The sequence below is a fragment of the Heteronotia binoei genome, chromosome 7, assembly GCF_032191835.1.
Source record: "Heteronotia binoei isolate CCM8104 ecotype False Entrance Well chromosome 7, APGP_CSIRO_Hbin_v1, whole genome shotgun sequence".
NCBI classification, from domain to species: Eukaryota; Metazoa; Chordata; class Lepidosauria; order Squamata; family Gekkonidae; genus Heteronotia; species Heteronotia binoei.
In genome coordinates, this window is record NC_083229.1 from 26,504,160 (window position 1) to 26,522,376 (window position 18,217).

An 18,217-nucleotide genomic window follows, 5' to 3' on the forward strand; every position below is an offset into this window, starting at 1 on the left:
AATTGATTCATGGGTATCTGGGGCTCAGGGGGCTGTGTTTTGAGGTAGAGGCACCAAATTTGCAGCATAGCATCTGGTGCCTCTCCTCAAAATAGCCACCAAGTTTAAAAAAGATTGGACCAGGGGATCCAATTCTATGAGCTCCCAAAAAGATGCCCCCATCCTTCATTATTTCCAAATGGAGGGAAGGCATTTAAAAGGTGTGCAGTCCCTTTGTGATAGCCAGAACTCCCTTTGGAGTTCCATTGTGCTTGTCACACCCTTGCTTCTGGCTCCACCCCCAAGTCTCCTGGCTCCACCCCCAAAGTCCCCAGATATCTACTGAGTCGGACCTGGCAACCTTAATTCATGGAAGTATCATTTGGGCCACAAGGGCCAGAAATGTCAGAAGATTAGCAATGTCATTCTTATGCAGCATTGGGTTGGCTCCATTTCAGTGTCAAATGGCATATAATATGGGGGCTTAATGACACAGCAAAGCAAACTGCCTTCCCAACTGCACAAATCAAAATAAATTGGATTATTTCAGAAACAAGATAATATGATTTTCTGGAGAAAAGGGCAAACATAATTAAAATTATTTCTACTCCAAAAATTCAGTCCTCATCACCAGCACTGCTGCTGCGTATTCCCAATGCAATTTTTATTCTAAGTCAGGAGGAAGATATCCGTGCGCCCTGAAAACTAAGTTGACCGTGGAATAGTGAGCATGTTGCTCTGCGAGGTGGAAGGGGTATAAATTAGATGCAAAATTTTGATTGTATCAGGCAACATCCCATCTTCTTGCTGCATTATGCGCACTGGGACAACCAGCAGTGATGTTTTGACATTGGAGACTAATTACTAAATCTTAAATACAGTGGTTAAGCCCTGATGGGAAAACATCCTTGCTTGAGGGATACCGAGACTTCTTTGAGACTGTAGGGTAACAGATGCTCGAGAAAGTCATCAGAATACAAATGTTATTTCACTGTTCAGCAAAATTAATTCCCCTCCTTTTGTTAGTTTTTAAACTGTCGCGCATGAATAAAAACAGAATTACAAGATATAAACAGAGTACAACTTTCAATCAACACATATAAATAAGAAAAGGAAAATGATTGATGGGAAAAGGTTGGAGGAATACCTTCACTGTTAATTTTAATCCTGGTTTGCAAAGAAATTATTTAATTTCCACAAGAGAAGGATGGCTAGATGGGATAGCTGCTGCCCTGTCAGAGGACCCTGGTGGATGAGGCTGAAAGAGCAGGGAGGAGGGTCCCAGGAAGACATTGGTTGAGTTGCTGTGATGTCATGGAATGTCCTGGGAGATCCTGTTTCCACTATGGTTTTCTGTCAATGGGAGAAAATTAATCTAAAAAATGGCAGTCAGGCAACAATGTGACATCAGTGTTGGATAAAACCTGGAAATGGCATCAGTCCTCTCTAGGAATCGTCAGAAACTCTTATGATTCCTGGAGAAGTATGATGTCACTTCTTCTGGAAGTGACATCACACCACCATTGATGGTGTCTCCCCAGGGTCATTTCATAGAAAAAGAGGTGCCAGAGTTCATTAGCACAACTCATTTGCATAACTTATTTGCATATGCCACACACCCCTGACATCACCAGAAAGTGTACTAAATTATATCAGCTCAGCATCTACTTTAAAATGCTTCTTGAATTATAATTGTCATAATAAAACCTTACTCCCATCATACTTTTTAAATCACTCTCCTATGTGGCCATAGTAGCATGATGAGGATAAGGGAGGGGCGGTGGCTCAGTGGTAGAGCATCTGCTTGAGAAGCAGAAGGTCCCATTTTCAATCCCTGGCATCTCCAAAAAGGGGTCCAGGCAAATAGGTGTGAAAAACCTCAGCTTGAGACCCTGGAGAGCCGCTGCCAGTCTGAGAAGACAATACTGACTTTGATGGACCAAGGGTCTGATTCAGTATAAGGCAGCTTCATATGTTCATATGTCCATCTGTCTGTTTTATATGTTTGTCGCATCTTAGAGTTCAGCAAAATTCTCACAGGGGGGTTGAACAATGGAGGCCAAAAGCAAGTATGGAGGGGGGGGGGTAAGAAAGAAAGAGCACAATAAAATGCAGAGGTTCCGGAGCTCCGCTCCTGTGAAAGGAAAGGAAAGGAAAGGAAAGGAAAGGAAAGGAAAGGAAAGGAAAGGAAAGGAAAGGAAAGGAAAGGAAAGGAAAGGAAAGGAAGGGAAAGGAAGGGAAAGGAAGGGAAAGGAAAGGTGCCCTGTGTAAGCACCAGTCCTTTCCCACTCTGGGGTGACGTTGCTTTCACAACGTTTTCATGGCAGACTTTTTACGGGCTGGTTTGCCATTGCCTTCCCCAGTCTTTTACACTTCCCCCCCAGCAAGCTGAATATTCATTTTACCGATCTTGGAAGGATGGAAGGCTGAGTCAGCCTTCGGCCGGCTACCTGAATCCAGCTTCTGCTGGAATCGAACTCAGGTCGTGAGCAGAGAGTTCAGACCACAGTACTGCAGCACTGCTGCTTTACCACTCTGCGCCATGGGGGCGCTCCTGTGAACTCCTGCCCAAAATGAAGCCTGGTGCCCCCTCATGCCCACCCCACCCCCAGTCTCCTTCTGGTTGCAAAGCTGTGCCTGGCAAACCTATGGGGTCAAAATGTAAGAAAGAGTTGCATGGATGCAAAATGCAGTGATCTGAATCTGACTTGTGCTTTCTGCTTCTTTGGGGATGATAGTATCTTCTGGTAACAGGTGTTACAGTATAGAAAAATCAAATACAGAAGTACACTTCAGCATGTGTATATTGACAGCTGATTAAGTAAGATGGAAACAAAAGGAGGGCTCACCTTTGAATAAACAGATTACATTAAATCTCTCTGCAAACATTTCCAGACTGCCTTGCACTTGAGGGCTTTAGGACTGGGGTGTTTAGTGGTTAATTGCTCTCCCACGGTGATGGTGGTGGAAAGTGATATCATATCGCAGCTGATTTATAGCAACCCATATGGTTTTCAGGGCAGGAGATATTCAGAGGTTGTTTTGCCATTGCCTGCCTGTGCATAAGCAACCCTGGACTTCCTTGGTGGTTTCCTATCCAAATACTAACCAGGGTCAACTCTTCTTAGCTTCTGAGATCTGATGAGGTTGAGGTAGCCTGGGCCATCTGGATCAGGGCTTCTCCCATGGTACAGAAGAGTGAATGCTGGAAAGAAGAATCCCCCCCTTCCCCCAATCATATTAGCACCCTGGAAAATTGGTAGCATTGGGAATTCAAGGGTTTGACAGGAGAGAAGAATAACTCCTCTGAAACTCTTAAATGGTAAGGTGGGAAGAGGCCAGAAGGATTTAGCATGTAACTGTGTGAAGCTGGGAAGACACATATCTGTGAGACATATATGTGTGAATAAGGCCGCTTTCGTTGTTTCCTCTGAGGAAGCCAGGAATAAGAGAAAGATCCTGGTGGAATATGTTCCCCTTAGAGATCAGGGCCCTATCACACCAACTACCTTTCTGTAGGGCCTGTAAAACAGAGCTGTTCTGCCAGGCCTTTGGTTGAGGCAACAGGCGTCCATAGTATTATTTATTTATTTATTCCGTAACTTATATCCCGCCCTTCCCACAAGTGGCTCAGGGCGGCTTACAACAAATAATAAAACAATAAAATCGGAACAAATTAATACATTTAAATTCAAACATTTAAAACCTAAAAACCTTAAAATTTTACAATTTACATTAAAACTGTGCAGTATAATCACAAAGATCTAAGATCTAGAAAGCTTAGCCTTCCCAAGCCTCCCGCCCTGGCGGGAGAATACTGGATTTTCAGCCTCTTTTCCCGCTTTCCATAACTCTGGAAGCGGGGGGAGGAGGGGGGAATGGCGCCAAGGAGCATTTGCGTCGTCCGGGGAGGAGGTGCTGAGCCTGGCAAGGGAAATCTTGAGAAGGGAGGCTGGCTCGCCAGCGAGCGGGTGGAGGTGGCTGCCGAACGCAGGCGGGTCTTGACGGACTCCAATGCCCGATGCTTCTCCTCCTCCCTTCCCTTCCCACCCAGCCCCGTTGCAGCAGCCGTTCTTCCTTTTCGCAAGCTGCTTCCCGCGCCCAGTCAGCTGGCTGGGGGGGGGGGGGAGGAGAGAAGCCCCGCCTGCAAAGGACCATGTGCCTTTGCACCTCCGGAGGCTTGATTGCAAGGCTCCACTTTGGGATGGTGTGACTGCTGCTGTAAAGAAGCTGGCAGCAACTCGTGAGTAGAAAGGCCAGTCCCTCGCTTCAGTTGCCAGAAAGGGGGGGGGGGGAGGGAGGAGGAGAGGGAAACGTCTTCATTATTCCCTATGTGGAGATCAATTCTCATAGGGTATAATGGGGAATTAATCTGGAGGTTTTGGGGGCTCTGGGGGAGCTGTTTTTTGAGGTAGAGGCACCAAATTTTCAATATAGTATCTAGTGCCTCTCCCCAAAGTACCCTCCAAGTTTCAAAACGATTGGACCAGGGGGTCCAATTCTATGAGCCCCAAAAGAAGGTGCCCCTATTCTTTGTTATTTCCTATAGAAGGAAGACATTTTAAAAAGTGTGCTGTCCCTTTAAATGTGATGGCCAGAACTCTCTTGGAGTTCAATTATGCTTGTCACACCCTTGTTCTTGGCTCCGCCCCAATGTCTCCTGGCTCCACCCCCAAAGTCTCCTGGCTCCTCCCCCAAAGTCCCCAGATATTTCTTGAATTGGACTTGGCAACCCTAAGAAAGCTACATTTGTCTAGTCAGGCGTAGGCTAACCGGAAGAGGGTCGTCTTACAGGCCCTGCGGAACTGAGTAAGATCCCGCAGGGCCCTCACCTCTTCCGGTAGCTGGTTCCACCACATAGGGGCCGTTGTGGAAAAGGCCCTGTCCCTAGTTATTTTGAGGCGCACTTCCTTGGGCCCGGGGATGGTGAGAAGATTTTGAGTCCCAGACCTCAGTACTCTCTGGGGAACGTGTGGGGAGAGACGGTCCCTCAGGTAGGCAGGTCCCAGGCCATATAGGGCTTTAAAGGTAATGACCAGCACCTTGTACCGGACTCGGTATATTATTGGAAGCCAGTGCAGAGCCCGAAGACCCGGCCGAATGTGCCCCCATCTTGGGAGGCCCAATAACAGCCGGGCCGCGGCATTCTGCACCAGCTGCAGTTTCCGGGTCCGGCACAGGGGCAGCCCCATGTAGAGGGCATTGCAGTAATCCAACCTCGAGGTGACCGTAGCATGGATCACTGTTGCTAGGTTGTCGGGATCCAGGAAGGGGGCCAACTGCCTTGCCCGTCTAAGATGAAAAAACGCGGACTTGGCAGTGGTCGCTATCTGGGCCTCCATATTTAGGGACGGCTCCAGCAGCACCCCCAGGCTTTTGACCCTGTCCGCCGGCCTCAGCGGGACACCGCCAAAAGCTGGCAGGGGGATTTCCCCCCCCCGGCCCCCGACGGCCCAAACAAAGGACCTCTGTCTTCGCAGGATTCAATGTCAGTCCACTCAGTCTGAGCCACTCAGCCACGGCCTGTAATGCCCGATCTAAGTTATCTGGAGCGCAGACCGGTCGGCCGTCCATAAGCAGATAGAGCTGGGTGTCATCAGCATACTGGTGGCACCCCAGCCCATACCTTCGGGCAATCTGGGCAAGAGGTCGCATATAGATGTTAAATAACATCGGGGAGAGAACCGCTCCCTGGGGCACCCCACAGTCGAGTGAGCGCCTCCGGGATAGTTCCCCCCCAATCGCGACCCTTTGTCCCCGACCTTCAAGGAAAGAGGAAAGCCACTGCAAGGCCAACCCCTGAATCCCTGAGTCGGCGAGGCGGCAAGTCAGCAACCGATGGTCGACCGTATCGAACGCCGCCGATAGGTCCAACAGCATCAGCACTGCCGAGCCACCCCGATCCAGATGCCGTTGAAGGTCATCTACTAGGGCGACCAACACCGTCTCCGTCCCATGACCTGGGCGGAAGCCGGACTGAAGTGGGTCAAGGATGGAAGCGTCCTCCAGGAAAGTCTGTAACTGCCTCGCCACTGCCCTCTCAATGAGTTTGCCCAAAAAGGGCAGGTTTGAGACCGGCCTATAGTGTGCCAATTGGGCCGGGTCTAAAGATGGTTTTTTTTAGGAGGGGACGGACCACCGCCTCTTTGAGTGGCGCTGGAAAAAGCCCTTCCGTTAGGGATCTGTTTATGATATCCCGTATAGGATATCTGAGATCCCCCTGGCAAGATTTAATAAGCCAGGAAGGGCATGGGTCCAGTTTACAAGTTGTTGGGCGGGCAGATCTGGCCTCCCTTGTATTCCATCTTCTGTTGGGCCTATTGATGTATCCAGGATTTTTTTGTAGCAGGAATTCCTTTGCATATTAGGCCATACCCCCTGATACTCCCATAACTTACAGTAGGCCCTGTAAGAAGAGGACTGGCTACATCAGGAGTGTGTGGCCTAATATGCAAATGAGTTACTGCTACAAAAAGCCCTGGATGTATCATTGGTTCCAGCCTCATCTGTACTATGGTTTGATTAGTTTGGCTACTGCCTGAAATTGACTATTTTATTTGTTTAATTGTTTTAATTGTTTTACTTTATTGTTAACTGCCTATTGTTTTATTGTTATTATTTAAATAGTTGTACTCCAGCCTGAGCCCGCTTGTGCGATAGGGAGGAATAGAAAATAAGTGCTACAAAACTGATCTTCTGCGACCTGCTGCATTAGGTTTTAATGTCCAGTGCTGGGGAGCAGGGAGTGATTAATAAACAATCTGAGGGTCATTAAGCAAAGAGATGCACCTCTTAGGCATGTGAGAATGGAATCCCAGTCCCTGGGATTGCCTTTTTTGGTTTGGAAATGTGCTATAGACAATAGTGCACCGTGATTGAGCCAAATCATGAACAATGGTTTTTAGTATCTTAATGGATCAATATCTCTCTGCGTTTTCCTCACGGCAGTTTCTGACTCTCTGAGCTTATCATGTTGCCAATGAATACCTCTCCAGTGGCCCATTATATCTTCATGACTATCAGGCTTGGATGTCTCTGCTCCTGCCTCTTCTTCTGCCAGCTTGCTTCTTTCCCCCAACCATTCTGCAACTGGCCCCAAATTGCATTTCATGAGTCTCAAGTGTGTTGTAGGTACCAGCTGCTCATAGACTCAAGATGGATGCTGCTAGAAAATGAGGTCAACAAAATGGAAGGGTGCATTTGGTAACTATGCACCCTGGAACATAATAATTGCCTGTATAGCTTGAAAATGGCTGAAAATTGGTAGATTTTTGTATCAGCATTGGGAATGTAAGTATACCCCTAAATTGCTGGGATTAACTCTGTTGTGTATGATGTGTGTTTCTTGTGCTGCTATCTAGGAGTTCCTGCCAGGCTCATTGGAGCCTTTAGGACTGAGCTTGGGGATAAAGGAACAATGGGCAACAGGATCCAAATCCCTGCTCCCCTGGTCCAATCACCGTCCCCCTGCTGGTTCAAATGACCCAAGGACTTCCTAGCGCGGGAACTTGGGACTGTTGTTCCAGTTCAGTAGTCTTTAGTTTAACCGTTGCCATGCTGTAACAGAATAAAGAGCTTTGATCACTACAACTGTCTCTCCACTATATTACAAACTTCACATTAGTTTAAAAGATGAAATTTGGCATATAAGGCAGTGGTTTTCAGCTTTTCATGTGTCACTCTTTCAAAGAACATGAGCCTCACCAGGATCCGGCCCATTATCTCCTTCCGAGAATCTACCTGCCAAATCTCCAAGTATTTCCCAACCCACAGTTGGCAACCGTAGGAGACTGAGGACCAGTGAGAACATCAATGTTATGAAAACTCTGTGTCCCACTGGTGGTACATGTACCACTGGTGGAGAACCACTTGTCTAATGTAGCTTAGTCTGCAGTTGAGCCGGAGGTTTTTTTTTATAAAATCATACACAGCCCTGTACTAGATGGGATTATGTCATGGAAAAATGGCTCCCATGCAATTGCAGTTGTGTGTGAAGGGCATCCAAGACATCTGGTGTGCAGTGTACTAGAAGTCTAACTATTGGATGATTGCATCTCTTCCATGAAATGTGCAACGTGAATTTTGTTCCAACATAAAAAGCTGTCTCCATGTCAGCTGCAAAGCTGAAATATGAATACCTAGCCAAAGACACTGGAATTATTAAAGAAATATTTTGAAAATTGAACATTTTAACATCTGATAGTCAAAACTTGGGCACACAGTCTGCAGTTGAATCTAGATAAAGGGGAGGGACGGTGGCTCAGTGGTAGAGCATCTGCTTGGTAAGCAGAAGGTCCCAGGTTCAATCCCTGGCATCTCCAAAAAAGGGTCCAGGCAAATAGGTGTGAAAAGCCTCAGCTTGAGACCCTGGAGAGCCGCTGCCAGTCTGAGAAGACAATACTGACTTTGATGGACCAAGGGTCTGATTCAGTATAAGGCAGCTTCATATGTTCATATGTTCATAGATCAAAGAAAACCACCCATGGAATGGAACACTGGCCTCTCAGACTGTCCATGGTTTAAGAACATAAGAAGAGTTGGATCAGATCAGTGATCCATCTAGTCCAACATCTTGTCTCACACACTGCCCAACCAGTTCCTTTGGAGGTCCAGCAACAGATCATAGAGACTGTGGCCTTCCCCTGATGCTGCCTCCTGGCACTGGGATTCAAATCCTGACTGCTCTTGAACATGGAGGTTCCTCAAGTCACCATGGCTAGTAGCCAGTAATAGACCTATCCTCGATGCATCTGTCTAATCCCCTTTTAAAGCCATCATTGCCTGTGGCCATCACTATTTTCTCTGGCAGCAAATTTCACATTTTAATCTCTTGCTTCTCGTACACACATACACACACAACATGTATTTACAACTTCTGTATTTTTAAGGTTATTGTTTTGTTTACATTGTAAGGCACTTTGAGATCCATACAGTAGAAAGGTGGCTAAGAAATGTTTTAAATAAATATAGAAATATTAGTAGGTATAAAAAACCTTTTATAAAAAAGTTACAAAAATGTAGGGTTTTTTCCCTCCCAGAAGCACGACAATATATATTGCTGAGAATCTTTCATTCTAAAATGATGCACACATAATTTCTTCTGCAAGTATCCTCACACTTTTACATATCTACATATCTTTCCTGCATTAAAATCTGGATTTTATAGTGGTTCTTTCCCCCCAGAATCATTGTGGACTGCTAGAAATAATACCTTGAACTATTTAAAAGCAGTGCAGATGATGTTAGAACTTGCTGTGTGAAGACATTAGGAAATGGCTCAAAGAGCACAATTATGGAGGATCTGAAGTTGAAATTAAAGTTAAAAATACTTCTGTGATTAGAAAGAGGTCCCTTTAAGACAGGGGCAAGCTCAACAAGGTGTTCAGAGGACACTGATAGAGAAAGGTCTTCTGGGTTTCCTGATGGAGCAATTAGAGAAAGACAGGCTGGCAACAGATATAAGGGAAGTTCTGCAAGGGAACAGGGGGGTGGAAAAGAGGTTGATGTAGACCAAGGATTTCTGTTACTAGGAAATCCTACTGACCCATGTCAGGGTTCCCAGGGCTGGACTGAGCATGAAGCAGGAGGAAGTTGAATGGCGAGTGAAGGTTCCAGTGGTTGGCTCAGGAAAGCTGGAGGTAGAGTAAAGGCTGGGGTTTGTCTCTGTTTACTCACTTGTGAACTATACCCCAGTTGAAGAGGAATAAAAGAATGCGGGTATACTAACTGGTACTGACTGTAGTTGTGACAGCTTCCTCAACAGTTAATGTGTAAGTGCAAGATAGCTTTCCTTTTAAATTAAACACAAACATATTGGCTTTAAGGTAAGGCCAGTGGCCTTAACTTGGTAATATAACCAACAGCATGGCTGTGTCATAGATGGGAAAAGTGGGCAGTAAGAAAAAGATTGCATTAGTCATGTATAATATATTACTCCCACTGTACTACATGGCTGGGCTTCTGGTGAGGATTGGAGAGTACTTGAGGATGTTATGGTTGCTTTTTAGCTACAGTTATAGCCCAGCTTGGCTTGAGCTCACCAGGACATGGGAGCTAAGCAGCTTAGCCCTGGAGACTCCTTGGATGGGAGACCACCAAGGGAAAACTGGGATTGCTGCAAAGAGAAAGGCAATGAGAAACCACCTCTGCTCATCTCTTGCCTTGAAAAGTCCTGGGGTTGCCATGAGTTGTGACTCAATAACATATTCTTTTATTCTCTGTTTTGGTCCATTAATCCTCCCTTACCCTTTGACTGCTAGGGCCAATTAACTCAGCAAAGGGTTTACAACTGTGAAGACTTACTTGGGAGTAAGCATCATCAAAAATGTCTTCCCTAATAAAACTTTTAAACTGGAAAAATGGTAGGACTCACATACTTTTGAGTAGGCGTAAAGACCCACTTTCTCCAGTTTTGACCAAATGGTAACTGTCTGGAGGGTCTCTTTGGGCTCCAAAGTAGGTACCTGGCTTCCATGGGGTGAATGCAGGGGTTTTGGGGGGCAAGAATGCACAGGAAGGCAGTTCTGGCTGGCTTGGCATCAGGGGTGTGTGGCCTAATATGTAAATGAGTCCCTGCTGGGCTTTTCTACAAAAAAGCCCTGTGTGAAACTATGGTGTCATCAGGGTTTGTGGCCTAATATGCAAATGAGTTCCTGCTGTTTTTTTCCTACAAAAAAGCCCTGGGTGAATATTATATAACATGTGCTGAAACACTCTCAGGGGGTGTTATTTGCCCTACTGGCTCTGTGTGTACAGATGGTATACACACAGGTTTCCCCAACAGGACAAAAAGAGCTGCCACTGTTGGAAAAATGGCACGAGCCAACCTGCCCTTGAGCACTGCAGTCCCCATCCTTATCAGACCCTTGCAGCAGACCTGGGAACTGAGTGACTGGCAGGGAATTTTCAGCACATCTGGTTGAAAGTTCTCATGGTGGATCCAGATGTGATCCAAGGAACCAGTAATGTGTACATGGGGGAGGTTGGTAGAAAAAGCTCAGCAGGAACTCATTTGCATATTAGGCCACTCCCCTGACACCAAGCCAGCCAGAACTGCGTTTCTGTGTTCCTTAAAAAAAAAAAAAAAAGCCCTGTGTACATTACACATTGTTATATCCTGAGATCTAACATGAACTTGTCAAACTTAAGAGAATTAGGGGGTCACATTGTAGGCAGGGCATCTTGAACATGATGTTTTGGAAGAGAGAACATGACTTAAATGCCCATAAAATGTTGGCTCTTCTCTTCTGTGCTTATCTTCTATTACTGGATCTAATTCTGGATCTAATCCAGATAGCTTGCAATGTTGAACTTTGAACTGGCCTTTTTTTAGTTTGACTTTCTGGTGCTGGTAGGGTATGTAATAATGCTGAAATGAAAGATTTGATTGTATAATACAGGCAAACAAGTTGGCAGAGTCCAGACTGGTGTGGGAAGTTTAATTTTAGACTACCAAGTTGTAAAGCCAGGCAGCTAAATTGTGCTAAAAGGGTATTATTGGAGAGGCCCCAAATCAGTCATAATCATATAGAGATAACCTCAACAGTCCATACAATAAGTAAATATCCGCATAAGGGCTTTTAATATCACATGATAGAGCAACAGGAAAATTTGAGAATTTAGTTTTTTAAAACATTTTTTGGAGGTATAGAGAAATGAAAGACATTAAAATCTCAAAAGAAGTTATAACAAAATAGGCTCTTTGTATTTGTCCTGAAAACCTTGAAGCTAAAATAAGTCCCGTAATTTCATAAGAATACAAAATGGCAAACAGGCCTCTTTGCAAATAATTGAGTTTAAAAAGGGCTGCTTTGAGAACTGGAGAAGAGAAATGGCTTAAAACAAGAAATGGCACTGTGTGTTCTTTGACTTGTTCCAAAATAGTTCAGTCTTTGTGTCTGCAACTTAAAAAAAAAAAAAAACCAGCAAAAACTGAACAGCGCAAAATAGAAGAAGGGACATTCAAAGCATGTCCCGCTAAAGGGCAAGTGCCCCCTTCGCCAACTATACTGAAAGGCTGATGCAACATTTGGAGAAACGTTAATGTCAGCTCAGCAGGTCTCAAAAGTCCATCTGGGTGCTTGCTGTAATGCTAATGATGGATCCATTCCTTGCCCCTAGCTAATATTCTCAAAGGTCTGGAGTAATCCCAGGCTAGTAAGCCTCAGGATTCACAGCGCAGATGTGGAACCAGAGAGCAGCCTAAATATATTGATGTATTGGACCTAGAGTTGCCAGGTCTGACTCAATAAATTTTGGGGGTGGAGCCAGGAGCAAGATTGTGACAAGCATGATTGAATTCTGCATTCTGGCCATCACATTTAAAGGGACCATTTAAATTAGAAATAATGGATGGATGGAGGCACTGCTGAGATATTAGCTCCAATTGGATGTCCAAGAACACTGAATGCATCCTAAATTATATGGAATTAGCACCAGCTTATTTAAACTGCTTTAAACTGTTTATTTTTATGTTTAACAGTTTTTATTGTTATTTTATTATGTTTGTGAGCCGCCTTGAGCCTGCTTTGGCGGAGAGGGTGGGATATAAATCAAATAGAGAAGAAGACTGCAGATTTATACCTCGCCCTTCTCTCTGAATCAGACTCAGAGTGGCTTACAATCTCCTATATCTTTTTTCCCCACAACAGACACCCTGTGAGGTGGGTGGGGCTGAGAGTGCTTTCACAGCAGCTGCCCTTTCAAGGACAACTCCTGTGGTAGCTATGGCTAACTCAAGGCCATTCCAGCAGCTGTAAGTAACTAAACCTTCTTTGGGGGCCCATAGACAGGGCCAGCTCTGCCACTAGGCAAACTAGGTGATTGCCTAGAGCACTGGCCTTCTGAGGGTGCCAAACTGGGTGCCCCATGTGACTTGGTGATGTTATCACTGCAGGCGAGAGCGCCAGAAGTTAGCCTTGCCTGTAGTGTCAGACAGTCTCAGGCTGACCCTTTTCGTAGAATTGGACCCCAAAGAAGCAGAAAGCACAAGTCAGATTCAGTTCACAGCATTTTGCATCCATGCAACTACGCCTTCTTACATTAAGACACCATAGGGTTGCCAGGCACAGCTTTGCAACCAGGAGGTCCATCAGTGGGGCCAGGACACTAGAAGCTCTCCCACTGTTGCTCTCCCCAAGCACCAAGAATACAGAGCATCACTTCCCCGGACAGAGAGTTCCAACAATACCCTGTGGTTCATAGCCACTGATGGACCTCTGCTCCATATGTTTATCCATATGTTTAAAGAATGAGGGATTCTGTAAGTGCTGGATAATTCTTCTTGGGGTTCCAATATGAACTGGGAAACTTGCTGAAGGTTATTCCAAACCTAGGATTCTGGAGGGTATGAAATTATTTAGGGTTCCTGTTGGTTTTGCTTTCTGTCTTAATGCAACGGCTACTTTTCTGAGGTTGAGATGAATTACCTTGTACAATACACTCGACTGAGCAGCTGCATTATGCATTATTTCCCCCTTTCAAAGAGTGCTGTTTGCGAGTTCATGCTTGGATCACCCCAAGCACAGCAGGCAAGTAAAAAATTGCTGGCCTGTCACCTTCCACACAGTTGCTCTGAGCAAACATGCTTCGTCCCAGCCCTCCCGCGTACCTATGATTGTTTGCAAATAAGCACAGCGTCGAGAACAAAGCTAATGCTGGGAAAACAAGGAGAGGTATTTCTGCTTGGGTACCACCTGCATGGCTTCCAAGGGAGGTTTCATGCAAGGAAAATATCAGTGCAAATGTTTGTGTGGAGAGGAAATCTAGGACTAAGAGATGAGATACAGGAATGCTGAGATACAGGAAACTTAGAGGGACAATGCCTTTCCACCCAATCAGGGTCCACAATGCAGGAAACCTAAAAAAAGCCCAATAAAACATTCGAGCAATTAAAAATACAATAAAATTATTAAATGATTCAATTAAAAGCACATAAGCTGCACTTGGAGGGCCAATAACTGTTTTGGGAGTGCACCAGATGAAACACAAAAGTCTTCATCTGCTGGTGAAAGACACCAATAGAGAGAAACAGACGAATCTCCCTTTGAGTGGGAGTTCCAAAGTCTTGGTGCCGCTATGAAGAAGGCTCTTGCGTTAAGCAAGTTTGACCACCCCTGTGCTTGATGAATAACAACTTATTTAGCGATGGGGAATGTCATCAAGTCATGGCTGACTTAAGGTGACCCCAGAGGGTTTTCAAAAAAAGAGATGTTCAGAAGTGGTTTTCATTGTCTGCCTCTGCGTCATAACCCTGGACTTCCTTCCATGTACTAACCAGGATCAACCCTGCTTAGTTTCTGAGATCTGATGAGATGGGCAAGGATCCATCCTGTGCTGCGCGAACTGCACTGGCTACCTATTGAGTACCCGATCCAGTTCAAGGTGGTAGTACTTACCTTTAAGCCCTGTACGGCCAGCGGCCAGCATACCTTTGGAACCGCCTCTCCGTGTATGAGCCCCATAGGTCTTTATGATCAGTGACCCAACACCTTTTGATGATACTCGGCCCCAGAGATGTCTGTCTGGCCTTGACGAGGGCCAGGGCCTTTTCAGCCCTGGCCCCTGCCTGGTGGAATAAGCTCTCCAGGCCCTGTGGGATCTACTTCAATTCCGCAGGACCTGTAAAACAGAGCTCTTTTGCCAAGCTTTCAGCTGAGGTAGTGGACGTCACTTGTTATTGGCCTCCCCCCCCCCCCCCCGCCTTCCATTCCATCTCAGTGCTATAGGACCTGCTGGACCTGGACAATAGGCCATGTTTGTGACACAGAATTTACCATTTTAGTCTCTATTGTTCTGAAATTTTAGATTTTAAATATTTTAATTGGTTTTACCTGTTGCTTGTCTTTTATGATATAACCTGCCCTGAGCCTGTTCTACCGGAAGAGTGGTCTAAAAATCAAATTAAACAAATAAAAAAAATGTTGTGAGCTGTCCTGAGCCCTGTGTGCAGGGAAGGGTGGCATATAAATCGAAACAATAAATGAACAAATATTTAAATGTATTTAATTTTACCTATTTGTATTATTTATAGGCCACCTTTCTCACTGAAAATTGGGTTAGATAGCACAGTAGAAATCAATGAAGTCAATAGGATAAGACTTCCAATAACTAGTGTAATAGGATTAGAACTGCGTAAATTAAAGTCACGTGAAAATCTGAAATGAAAGAAGGAATGAGGCATAAGGGGAAATGGATGTCTGTATCAGTTATTCAAGGACATCTTCAGCCCCCTCTTGAAGATTAGCAACCATACTCCAGTCCAGCCTTGTGCACCTGCTACCTACTAAATTAGGGTCACCAGATGTCCCCTTTTTTAATCCTCTTTTGGGTTGGAAGGTTAGGAATATTCTTTTTTGTTGTTCAGTCACACAGTCAAGTCCGACTCTTTGTGACCCCATGGACAAAGTCACGCCACTCCCTCCTGTCTTCTACCATCCTCCGAAGTCTGCTCAAATTCATGTTAGTAACATCAGTAACGCTGTCCAGTCATCTCATCTTTTGCCGTCCCTTTCTTCTTTTGCCGTCTGTCTTTCCCAGCATCAGGGTCTTCTCCAGTGAGTGCTCCCTTCTCATTTTGTGGCCAAAGTATCACAGTTTAAGAACATAAGAACATACAAAGAGCCCTGCTGGATCTGACCAGTGGTCCATCTAGTCAAGCATCCTGTCTCAGAGTGTGGTCGACCAGTTCCTCTGAACAGCCAAGAACAGGGCATGGAGGGCAAGGCCTTCATAAGAACATAAGAGCCCTGCTGGATCAGACCAGTGGTCCATCTAGTCAAGCATCCTGTCTCAGACAGTGGTCGACCAGTTCCTCTGAACAGCCAAGAACAGGGCATGGAGGGCAAGGCCTTCATTAGAACATAAGAGCCCTGCTGGATCAGACCAGTGGTCCATCTAGTCAAGCATCCTGTCTCAGACAGTGGTCGACCAGTTCCTCTGAACAGCCAAGAACAGGGCATGGAGGCCAAGGCCTTCATAAGAACAGCCCTGCTGGATCAGACCAGTGGTCCATCTACTCCAGCATCCTGTCTTGCACTGTGGCCAACCAGTTCCTCTGGAGGGCCAAGAACAGGGCATAGAGGCTGTGGCCTTCCCCTCATGTTGCCTCCTGGCTCTGGGATTCAGAGGATGAATGTGCCTATGAATGTGGAGGTTCCCTTCAGTCATCATGGCTACTAGCCATTGATAGACTTATCCTTCGCAAATCTATCTAATTACCTTTTAAAGCTGTTTATTCCTATGGCCATCACTACATCCTCTGGCAGCAAATTCCACATCTGAATCACTCTCTTAAATAGTGGGGGTTTTTAAAATGAGATTTGTCATAGTGATGACTTTTTTTGAAGTAGTCACTTGGAAAATATAGATTCAGGTGAATAGCCATGTAGGTCTGAAGCAAGTTTGAGTTCAGAACAAAGTTTGGGTCTAGTGGCACTCCAGTGGTACCGTTAAGGCCAACAAAGTTTAATTCTTGGTATACGCTTGTGTGTGCATGCACACTTTTTCAGTCGGGAAATATATTTTCTTTCTTTGCTGTTCAAAATATGGTAACCCTATTCTAAAACAAATAGATATAATTTATTGGTTTATAGATACCTGAAGGGGCAAAGGGGAACCATTTACGGTTGCCAGTTCCCAGGTAGAGGCCGGGAATCCCCCAGTTTGGGGGCCCTCCCCCCGCTTCAGGGTCATCAGAAAGCAGGGGGGGCGGGTAATGTAGGCTGGGCACTTAATTATTCCCTATGGAGACCGATTCCCATAAGGTGTAATGGATAATTGATCTTGGGTATTTGGGGCTCTGGGTTGTTGTTTTTTTTTTTTAGGTAGAGGCACTAAATTTGCAGCATAGCATTCAGTGCCTCTCCCCAAAATACCCTCCAAGTTTCAAAAGGATTGGATCAGGGAGTCCAATTCTATGAACCCCCAAAGGTGCCCCTATCCTTCATTATTTCCAGTGGAGAGAAGACATTTAAAAGGTGTGTTCCCTTTAAATGTGATGGCCAGAACTCCCTTTTGAGTTCAATTATGCTTGTCCCAACCTTGTTCCTGGCTCCACCCCCAGAGTCTGCTGGCTGCACCCCCAATGTCCCCAGGTATTTCTTGAATTGGACTTGGCATTATTACCCTCCCCCTCCATGACATCTGCAAAAACTCTAATGTATTGCAACCATTTTGCAGATTAGCAGCTGCAGTGGCTATTAGCCACTGTGTGTGTGTATATATATTGGCCACTGTGTGACACAGAGTATTGGACTGGATGGGCCATTGGCCTGATCCAACATGGCTTCTCTTATGCTCTTATGAATGCACCTGGAAGATAAAGGGGCTCTTTTAGCTGAGTGAGATTCCTCCCCCCCCCCGCGCTTTGCTGAGGCAATCAGCGGTGCACTGCGCGCGCACCCAATACTGCCCTTTCCAGCACCTTAGCCTCTACCTGTCTCCTCCTTTAGTTTGACAAGGAAGTCCTCAGTCAAATAGCCCTATACTCAATCTCACCTCGTTGCATTTCGGGATTTGTAGTTTTCGTCTCTTCGCAGGCCGCCCTAAGTGGCAGAGGCGCGACAATGAGGGACTTGTTCTTTCTCCCCAGGGCACTGCTCATTCCATTCAGGGTGTGTGCGTAGAGGGAACTGCCAGCCTGGACATCGTGCCGTAGCCTGACAGGACTAACCCCCCTCACCAAAAAAACTACATTTCCCAGCCTGCTAAGGGGGACGGACTACCCCCCCCCCCCCTTTCTTACTGCAGGTTGATCGTCTTGGCTGCAGATGAGCGAAAGAGAAAACGGTGGAAAAGAGAAAGAGAGAGAGAGAGAAGGAAGGGAAGGAGGGGGTGGGGAAGAGGGAGGAGGAGAAGCACCTCTTGGCTGGCGAATTATGCATGCACTAAGCGAGCTCTGAGAGAATGGCTGTGGAAGGTAAGGGCTACCTTTTCCCTTTTGCAAAGCCAGGGACGCCCCCCTGCTCTGGCGGGCGGGCGCCCCACCTTCCTCCCGCACCTGCCTCCATGTCTCCTCCTTACCTGAGGGGGACGAGAACGGAAGAGTCGCTGGCTAGAAAGGGTGAAGGCATCAATCAGAGGGGGAGACCTGGAGGGGGGAAAGAGAGAGCGAGGAGGAGGAGAAAGCGGCCAGCATAGATTGCTTTTGCAAAAAAAAAAAAAAAACCGCACAGGGCTTTGCAGAGAGACATTTGCATGAATGGGCACTGGGCTGCGGAAGGATATGGAGAGGAGCTAC

At 45.9% G+C, this 18,217-nt stretch overlaps 1 protein-coding gene across 5 annotated transcripts in view; it reads left to right on the forward strand.

Moving 5' to 3' along the window:
- Nucleotides 1–17,669: 17,669 nt before the first annotated feature.
- SAMD12 (sterile alpha motif domain containing 12) overlaps nucleotides 17,670–18,217 on the forward strand; it is a 309,305-nt gene continuing 308,757 nt past the window's right edge. For all 5 annotated transcript variants that reach the window (XM_060243285.1, XM_060243287.1, XM_060243283.1 and 2 more), the window contains exon 1: nucleotides 17,670–17,896. In XM_060243285.1, the coding sequence (XP_060099268.1) occupies nucleotides 17,884–17,896 (13 nt within the window). In that variant the 5' untranslated portion in view covers nucleotides 17,670–17,883. The remainder of the gene's footprint in view (nucleotides 17,897–18,217) is intronic.